General features: G+C 37.9%; 1 protein-coding gene across 2 annotated transcripts in view; it reads left to right on the forward strand.

Annotated features, from left to right (window-relative positions):
• TOX (thymocyte selection-associated high mobility group box) overlaps positions 1 to 10404 on the forward strand; it is a 298724-nt gene that overhangs the window by 143818 nt on the left and 144502 nt on the right. For both annotated transcript variants that reach the window (XM_004679854.1, XM_012723069.1), the window contains one exon: positions 6724 to 6789. In XM_004679854.1, coding sequence (XP_004679911.1) covers positions 6724 to 6789 — 66 coding nt within the window. The remainder of the gene's footprint in view (positions 1 to 6723; positions 6790 to 10404) is intronic.

The following is a 10404-nucleotide window of genomic DNA, read 5'->3' on the forward strand; positions in this document are numbered from 1 at the left end:
TTTGAAGAACAGAGTTAATACATTTGGTATTTGTTAAACTAACAGTGCATTGTAGCCATACCCTTAACAGCAAAGGGAAAACTGCTCTTCTGTCTTGCTTTAAGAGCTTGTCACTAAGTTCCTTAGTGGTGGGAAGTATAGAAAAACACACAGTATTATTGAAGTTGTCAGTTATCAAAGTTAACAAAGGTGATATGCAATCATTCCCCCAGATAAATATATCTCAAAGACAAAAATGAGATGATGAGCTCAGTTCCAATACAAAAATCTAGATTCTAAGTGGTGAGCATGCTATCCTTTCGCACTCTCGCCAGTGGTCCTCTTCCAAGCAGCCTCACTCTGCTCAATTATATGTCCTCTCCACACCATTCAGATCTACAGCACAGTGTTTCCTGCTCAAGTTCAAAAGACAGGAGCATGGCAGAGAAGGGTTTTTCTCTGCTAGTTCAGCTCTGTGTGTTCCCAGCGTGTAACATACATCCATTCAAAACACTCACAGAGTACGTCTTTGCGCTTTCTTTTTTCTTGGGTGTTGATAGCCTGTGCTTGGCCGGTCTCCCTTCCTTTCAGCGTGAGCACTTCAGGCGCCCACTGTGCTCAGCACTGGTTTCATTCAGCCTGGATCTGTATTTGGCAAACTGCTCAGACTATCTTGTATGCACACGTTCAGCCTTGAAACTGGGAGATAAATAAATATTCCCTTTCCAGGGTATCCAGACTTTTTTTTCCTTGAGAATGGCAGGCTGCAGAGTAAGAGCAGGAGTTCTCCTTCTCTGTTTTTATTGGATGTGTGTTACAAGGAGCACGCAGATTCAAGGCAGCTCTGCGCATGTGCACACGTCCACCCTTCACATTAAGCTTGTAGCTTTCAAAATGCTTTGTCCTTTATGAACAGCGAAAGTGTATGTGCTTATTGGCCAAACTTGCTATTTCTTCTACTAGAAAAAAAAAAGCTTCTAGTTCTATATTAATTCAATCAATACAAAAATAGATATTTTATTTTGAGGCTATTACACATTCATAATGATTTATTATAAAGCATCCTCTAAGAAACGTCAAATTAATTCCCTGTTATAAACATTTCCTTTTTTAGATCTCTGAAAGAGAAATACACACACACACACACACAACCAAAGTACCAACTATTCCTTTAGTAAACACCCAGTAATATAAGGTTTTCCCTTTTAAAAGCGATACAAAGTGGTACTGTTTTATGAAATCCTCAGGGTCCCACCCCCCAGTCACCCAGTAGCAGTTGTCTGGTTTCCTTCCAATGGTTTCCCTAAAAAGATCCCATTTCCTGTGTCACTGCCAATGATTGATTTATACTTCACATTCTATCTTTGATTTTTCTTGTTTTATTAGCTTAATATTGCCCATTTTTTGCTCGTCATTCACTGGATTCCGACAGTGTTGGATGTCCGCTTTCAGTTTTTAAATAGAAGAAATAATAACTACCTAGTTTGAAAAGCTCTTTGGGATTACGAGTTTGGTTAATATACTCTAAAAACAATTTCAAAAAACGGTAGTAGAAGATTATAAATGACTTCTCATGTGATTGCATCCCCTGGTGCTTTGAAATAAAAACACAATGAAGGGTATAAAGGCACTTGGTCAGAAAGGCTGATCCTGGGTTGATGCTATTTACATTTAGATTTAAATAAGTCAGCCTATCTATTCTTTCAAACTTTGTTGCAGTTTTTCAATTGAGCATAAATGGAAATTAAAAGTTCTAAGGTGCTAGGTATATTTTGAAAAGTTTAGAAGTCTGAATTCAATTGATTTCTAAGGCTATTGCCTGTGATAAACATAGAAGTAGGGGAATGTAGCTGGTTGCTAAAGGAGCAATTTTATCGCAAAATCCTAATGAAACGATTGTATCGCACTCGTTATTCATAATGTTTGTCCCATATGTGGTACAGATAAAGTGAAGGGGGATCATTTGTGTAAGGAGAATGCAAGTAGTGAAGTGCAAAGTCTGTGTTTTCAAGACTGTGGAGCATGCAAAGGAACCATAAACAAAGTCCCAGAGTCAGGTCCCCTGGTCATGGGTGATGGGTACAAAGCAATGTATTACATAAACCCTTCTACTAATGATCCAGGCCTCAATTCTAATCTCAAGCAGATCTTGAAACCAGTCCCAATTTCTGTGTCTTTAACCATAGCCTGAGGAGTTCAGTATGATGCCTATAGGGACCTCTCTAAGGCCAAAAGTCTGGGTTGTATTCAAATGGCAACTGGTCATAAGCCCAGGACACACAAAGCATTCTAAGAGTTTTGGATCAGTCTGAGGCCTGCTGAGATCCCTGGAAGCAGTTCCTGGACAGGGTGTGGTTGAGGAAAGCTTTAAAAAGTCCAACTGAGGCATTAACCTGACAACCTCTAAGTGGCGTGAAAGGAAGAAGAAGATCTGCTGGATTGTTGGTTTATTCTTTTCCCTTGAGGTCCAGAAGTTTGTTCAGGGAAATGATGAGGCTTTAATGACACACATATATTTTTGATTGGCAACTCAAAATTGTTCAGGACATATAGTCATTTATAGCCTGGTATGTTGATTCCTGGCCACTCTGTACGCTTACTATTAAATGAAAATCTTGAGAAATAATTTGAGGAGTGGTGTCCTGACATTTTTAAGAATCATTTTAAGATTCTTTCTGACAGCAACCACTTTTTTCCCACTGTAAAAGTTAAGTTGACCCTTTTTAAAAGTCTTCAATAAAGGCTGAATCTCTCTTTGAAATTGACCATCTTCATTAAAAAGATAATCTATTTAGCAAATATTATATAAGTTGTATTAATTAGACAGGAAAAATTTCCTGAGGATTTACTATATGTTCATCCTAAGCTATAGAGGAACTAAGAAAAATGAAGGTGTGGGCTATGCCCTTCACTAGCTCATAGTCTGTAGAATCCCCAACCCTCTTTGCTATGGGGACTACTGTCTTGGTGCCCAGGGTTTCTGCTGGTCAAGCTAAATGTAGAGCCAAGCAGGTTGGGGAGGGTGGTGTCTTATCACTGGATAAAAGTTCTGGGATGAGGAATCTCCTGGGAAATCAGTATCTGCTGAAAACAGCAGGCAGACATTATGGCCAGATTAGCAAGGTCAGCTAGAATATCTTGCTTGCAAAGATGAACAGAAAGTTAGGTAAGAATAGGGACTAGCGACAGTATGCTTTGATTAGTGGGAACTATGGAACCCCTAAGCCATAGGCACTCCCCCCCCCCGATTTTCATCCCTGAAAAGGCAACCCCAGGCATGTACATCCCTCCATGTATTTGCACATCTTCTCAGAACCTGGTTCCAAATAAACATGAGACTGCCCATAGGTCAAGGCTGCACCTTTTTGGGTGCAACTTCCTTTAGGCCTCTGTCTCTCACTTGGCTTTTGAGTTGTAATTTCTTTGTCCAAGCCCTCCCAAAGCTGTCACCTCAGAGGTAACAACCATCCAGTGGAGTTGCTCTTCTGGCAGCTAACCTGGGGGTGGGGGAGAAGAGAATGACCCTGAAGATCCTAAAGACCAAAGACAGCGTAATGCTGACTAAGGGGAGTTAAGTGGTATAAGAAACACTTCAACAGTGAAAGGGGGAGGAAGGCATTCTGGACACAGAGTTATGAATGTGTGTATGTGCAGACACAGGACGTGAGTATGGTAAAACAGACTCTCATAGCACAATCAACATCGATTCTGTTCCCACAGAGAGCCAGCCGTAGCGTGAAATAGTTGTCATTTGTGTGTTTCTACATCATGGGTTCTCTAGAAATAAGCTTTTGGAAGAGTTATGAAAATCTTGATAGTAATTGAAGAAATCACTGGCCTGCTAGTTCACCAGAGAGCTGGAAATGACAGTCTGTGTATAGAGGGACAGAGGAGAGAGAAGTTCATTGTAAGGATTTGGTTCACAGAGGGGTGTAGTCCCAGGTTCTGTGAGAGGGGAGCTGGAGGCCCAAGAAAACCAATCCAAAAGCCAGCAGGCTTGAGCCCCGTGAAGAGTTGATATTTTACTGTGAGTCTGAAGACAGGAAAAAACTGATCTGTCAGGTCAACAGTGAGGCAGGAGGAGCTTCCTCATATTTTCAGGAAGGTCAGCCCTTTAATCCTATTCAGGCCTTCGAATGGAGTGATTACATGAGGTCTGTCCACAACAGGGAAAACAATCTGCTTTACTCATTCTACCAATTCAAATTTTAATTTCATTCCAAAACATTCTCACAGACACAGATATCTGAACAGCACTTGTGACCCTTTCTAGTTGACATGAAATTAACCATCACACTACCTTTTCTTTTTTTAAAGTTTAATTGTAAAGCAGCCAGGAATGTTTTGCAAGTCTGATGACTAAAGCCACAGTTCATCATGATTCTTATTTTTGTGAAAGTGTCACAGTTTCATAGAAATTCTGAACAGTTTCTCAAAGTCTTTTCATTACTGACAGCATTCAGATTTGATGATTTATTGACAATATTTTCAAAATTGATGGTTAATTCATCATTATGATTCAGAAAGTATTTTCATGTTCTGGTAGTAAAACACTTGGACTAGAAAGCCAGGCTGCTGACTTTGAATCCCAGCCTTTCCTCTGGAGAGTACATAACTTGCAGCAACCAGTTTAGACTCTGTGTGCCTTTGTATATTCACTTGCAAAATGTCAGAAATAATAACATCTGACTCTTGGTTGTTGTGTAGATTAAATCAGTTAATACATGTAAGGATACCCAGTAGGTGACAGGAACACAAGATTTACTCAAAAATTATTATTCTTGTAGCCACATGCCTTTTATTGAAAGCTGTTCTTTGCCTTGGCTCAATATTACTTCAGCATTGGTACATTTTGAGGGAAGAGGCCTTATCAGAGCAGTAACACTGAATATGTTCAATTAGCATACGCTTTGGATAGACTAAAACCAAAACTTCAAAGCCTTAGTTGGCTTGAGAATGACACCAGATTTAGAAAAGGAGTTAGAGAAGATGAAATAGAAAGTAACACATTTATAGAATGTGCACAGGCAGTGGAGTATTTGATTCACTTCCTACTTCTGTTCAGTTTAGCTTGTTAAAGTCAGAGAAACTGTCCATATTTTCAGTAGTTCTTTGGCATCTTAACATGAAATACATTTGCAAACAAAGCAATCGTAGGTGGGGGAGGGTGTATGCTGGAGGTCTTGAGTTGTTAGGAATAACAGCCCCAAGCAATTGACTGGGGCTCCACGATTTTAGGCTTGAAAGTGATCCCTGACTGATGGAAAACTGAACTTGGGTAAGTCACTGGGATAGAAACAGAACTCCTGAGCCAGCTGCCAAAGCAACAGAGGTGTCCAGCTACTCTTTTCTAGGTGTGTTATTTGGGACTTGTCCTAACCACCACAACATTCAGTGAGTGATTTCTAATCTGTTTAGATAAGTTTGTTCACATAACATGAAATATATTTGAAGGCTGATGTGAGAGGAAATCAACCCTTCCATTCTTTGTGCTTACCCTCCTAGACATTCCTAAGTGTCCTCAGGAACATTTTACTCTTAAAAGTTCTGTTGATGTATATGTTAAGGGCGCTCACTGCTTCTGACTACATTTCAGAGGTCTGGCATGTCCCTGGTTTTCGTACAACCCTTTAAAGCTAGCAATTCCTAAGTGGTAGAATGCAATGTCTAGATTTTTTTTTTTTTTTCATTTTCTACAGTATATAACCTATGGCTATAGTATTGTGTATTTACACGTCCATCAATAACACTATTCTTTTGAAATAGTAATTTTTGAGATTTCTAAATTCCCATGTCTGAAATTTGTCTACCAGTGAAAGTATATTCAGACTCAACTCTTTGAAGTGCTCTATATTAGTCCATTTGATTATATCCTTGGGAAAGTTCTTCCTCTAACTAAAAGGGGCATTTATCAAGTGACTAAAGGAGCTGAGGATTAAGTCTGAATGGAGTGATTACTGCTTTCAAAAACCCAAATAATGAAAAGTATGTTGTTGTCGGAACTATTCAGTATTTCTGCTGCAGTCGGACTGCCTATGAAATGTCCTTCTCCCATCTTGATGCAAACTTTTATATTTGTGTATGAATTTCTATGCATTGCAGTACATTAATCCTAGGCCTCGGAAAACTTCAGAAAGAAAAAAAAAATCTTTGAGCCTGTTTTATTGTTGTTGTTGTTATTCTTTGTCATTCTCAGCCCTGAGTGTAGTGGCACGTGCACTTTTCAAATTTTATTATAAAATTAACATTTTTAATCCTAACTCTTATGGTGAAACCAGTTTCAGTCTATTATGAAAACTGCACTTTTTCATTTTTGAGAGCTGAACTTAAAATGCATTGAGCTGTGCTTTAGCATATTTTCCATTATCCTTTTCTTTCAGAAATCATGTCATTCATTTAATACTTCATTACAACTGAGTTGCAATATGTATACACGGTACGCAAAATGAGCCATTTTGTTTTAAAACAGATTGCAGATGAAAGGAAACCATTCATTTCTTGCTTGCTCACTGTAATTACTAGAGCACTAATTACTCCAAATCACTGACATCCAGGGTCAGGAAGGATGACAACAGAAACATCAAAGAAAAATGTGGCTCACTTGCTAGGACAGATTTTCTGTATTCCCAACCATATTACTTTTTTCGTGGCTACTGTTTTCCAGTTTGATGGTGAAAAAAAAAAAAGACAGCAAACATGCACACAGTCAAGATTGCTGAATGTTTACTATTATTTCATTCGCAGTTTGACGGTGAGAACATGTATATGAGCATGGCAGAACCGAGCCAGGACTATGTGCCAGCCAGCCAGGTGGGTTAATTAATCTTCTCTGCCTTGTTTCAAATTGTAATTAAACAAATTCAAAGAGTTGCATTGCAAATGAGTAGCACTATCAGTAACTGCCGCAATCAGGAATAATCATAATTTATAAACAAAGCATTTAAGCCTTGTTTCCAGTTAATGAGATAGAGCTGATAAAACACCAGAGTTGGCATTTGTTGAAAGATACCTTGTTTCCTCTCCAGAACGGCAAGCAGCTGTTTTGCCAGCATGATCTTTCCTAAACAGTTGTTTTACCTTTAGGAAATAAAGTCTTTACAGGTGCAGGTTATTTGTGCTTCTGACTGTAGACAAGTTAATCATTATAAGCTACACATGTCACAAATAGCCTTAATGATCAACCATTGGGGCACCTTTCAATAAAATTTTACCTTTACAAGCAAAATCACATGATCAGTGAGTGCTGTATAACTGTTTTCAGAAACTACTGGCTGGGTAGCTTTCAAGCCCAAATGCAGGATATGATTGAACCCCTTCAAGGGCACGTTTGTATCCATTTCACTGGGGATGGTTGACAAAGTATTTAATCATGAGAAGTGATAACAAAAGTCTAATGAGTGTAAATTGTTACATTTATTAAAGTAAATGCTTGGCTATTTATTTTTGGATATTTAAAACCAAGCCCTTTCTTCCATCAAGGGCATGTAAATCAAAATTTTAACTGCCCTAGGGGGCCAATATAACATAATATGAAAGCACATAATAAGCAAAAATAAATAAATGAGTAAATAAAAGTGAGGGAGAGTTCACAGGAGTATTTTTTTATTTAATTTTTTTTTTTACACTAGTCAAACCACACAGTAGCTTGGAGTGTCATGTATAGGTAACGGTGACATAAATTCTAACATAGTTTTCAATTCCTGCTTATCTGTGTGAATAGATGTGGTCACTGGGTGCTATAGGGGTAAACGACAATTATAAAAACCACTCTCCGTCTTCATGACGGTTATCATAAATTAAGCCCAATATATATGTTAGGGGTTCTCTTTGTTGGGCTTTGAAATGTCTCAAAGAAGAAAATGCCTGTGCTTAACTCAAAATACAGGCTGGCATGTCTCTCCATGAACTCCACATTATGCACTCACCACCTTCACCTCCTTCTCTGGCAGTCATTCTGGACACTCCTTATAATGTTCAGAAGAGAACTTATAATGTTCAGAAGAGAAGGTCATCAATAAGTTAAAAAATCCAGACTACATTTCCTTCCGCTCTGCTGAGCTGATCTCTCTAAGAATACCTTTGGAAGGCTGAGCTTTGCATTTAGGATTCTTACTTAACTGAATTCATTCAGCTAAGTGGCCTCCAAGATCCATAGGTTTTTCTGAATAGGACTGTTTGATTAAAAAATGAAAAATGTTACTATTAATTTTCTTCTAACCATCAATCCCAAAACTGTACTGACAAGTTTAGTATTACTATTAGATTAAAGCAACCCGGTATCATCTCTTTGGTGCCTTTAGGGTTTTGAAGTGTAAGGGCTAATTGAATTTGTTTGAAACAGTAGAAACATAAACTCAATAAATGATTGCTGTTATAAAGCAGCTGCTCCCTTTCAGAGAATCATTATGTCCGTCTTAAAGACTTTTGGATAAAGGATTGGAAATTCGAAGCATATAAATCATAACAGCTTGGCTCTTTGGATTTTTAAATTCAAGTACAATGGTTAATATGAAGCCCTGGTGAAAGTCAAACAGCTGACATTATTTTTCTTAATATTTCATTCAAGAATTATTAAGACTTTTAAATATGAATGATATTCATGAAGAAGGGTAAGGAGTGCCAAATACTTTGGGTGCTTTATAAAGATGTGCCAAAAAAAAAAACTATTTTTAATAGTATGGCATGTATGAAAATGTTTTTAGAATGTGCAGCTTCAAAATTAGACCAATAGAAGATTATATATACTCTGAAGTGGATTAAACTTCACAAATCATCCTAGTTGAATGACCTGAACTGAATTTTATACTTAGACTGGACTATAATATGCTTACCTGGTATTCTTTTAGGACATTTTAATCAATTTATCCCTTTCAGCAACCATAAATTAGATTTTAGTCATCCTGCAGAAAAGAAAAAAAAAAAGTTTTGTTCCTTTTCCTACATAACATCAAACATCTGCATAGTTTAGTAATCCAAGACAACTTGCCTCATAGCATCACTCAACAATTATAATTCCTGTTCAATTTTCAAATCAGTGCATGCTTTGGGACTTATAGACTAAGTTGCTAAGTAGCAACATATGGTGAACTACTGCTCCTGTGATGTTGCTGCAAGCAAATAGCATAATTCTACACTTGAAATGATTTTTATAGAAAGCCAATGCTGGAATGGCTCCAAAAAATGGAAGTACACTGTAAAAATTAATGATATTCTCTTAGACAGTCCCAAAGGGCTCTTTGGCACTATCTACTGCGCGCATTCTGTACCTCTTAAGTAAGTATATACAAATCCTTACATTTTTTGGCATATCATTTTGTAATTGATAGGCAAATTTTAAATTGAATAGTCTATGCCATTATAAGCCTGGCAACTATGTGATAAAAATCTATGACATTTCCACTTCTTGTTGGTTTCGTTCTTGGAACATTGAATGTTTTCTCCTATATTAGCGATAAGTGTCCCTGGTCACTCAGCCTTTTAAGAATCATTTAAGTTTTTCTTACTGTGGATAGAATGTGAGCTATTGAACACAAGATTTCTTTCTGCACCCCAGCTAAGGACTCTGTATGACTTGATACCTCATGAACTTGGAGTTCCCCTCCTTTATAGCCTGTGGATGAATGAGAATGGGTTAACATCATGAAAGGAAAGCCAGATATGAAAGTCCCACCACCCATTATGAACTCTCTCCATTCTTATTCTTAAGTGATCATGTTTGAGTGACCAACACAAGAAGGAAGGGAGCCTACATTCTCATCTGAGCTCTGACTACAGCAACTTCCAGGCCAATCAGACACACACAGATTTTTTTTCTTCCACACTTTTTCTGCCACCCCACTGGCAACATTTTTTGCTAGATCTCTGGACATAGGAATTCTCATTATGCACAACTCAGTTAAGTTACTGTGTGAAAAGGTAGAAGAAGGACTGGTCTTTTTATGTACAAAGTCATCACTTAATAGGGGAATTGCAAGATTTTTCTGGTGTCAAGTCATGGAGGAGCTTTGATAACATGATTTGGCCATGTTTTTCATAAACTCCTTCCTCCTTGTCCTTTGCTCCACTAAACCATTTCTTTTCATTTATTTTCCATGCCTATTGTTTTGCTTTCTCTGTCCTCCCACTTTCTTCCCTCCTTCTCTTTTTCCTACTTCTTTTTCTTCCTCAGTCCCATGAGCAATTATCCATTAAGTGTGACTAAATTTTGTTAATTCCAGACACACAGCAAGTCCTAAATTAAAGGACCAGGCTTGAGATCCTGTGTCAGATTATTTACATGCTGTGATCAGATTTCTCATTGCTTCTTTTCTCTTCCCCCAGTAGAATTGTTTCTTAACTCATGTCTCAAATCTCAAAATTTTTTTAAAAAATGATAAAATAGGGCCCTCCCTGGTGGTGCAGCGGGTTCAAGCACTGCACTAAGAA

This window comes from Condylura cristata, unplaced genomic scaffold (assembly GCF_000260355.1).
Source record: "Condylura cristata isolate star-nosed mole 26May11 unplaced genomic scaffold, ConCri1.0 scaffold00009, whole genome shotgun sequence".
Lineage (NCBI taxonomy): Eukaryota > Metazoa > Chordata > Mammalia > Eulipotyphla > Talpidae > Condylura > Condylura cristata.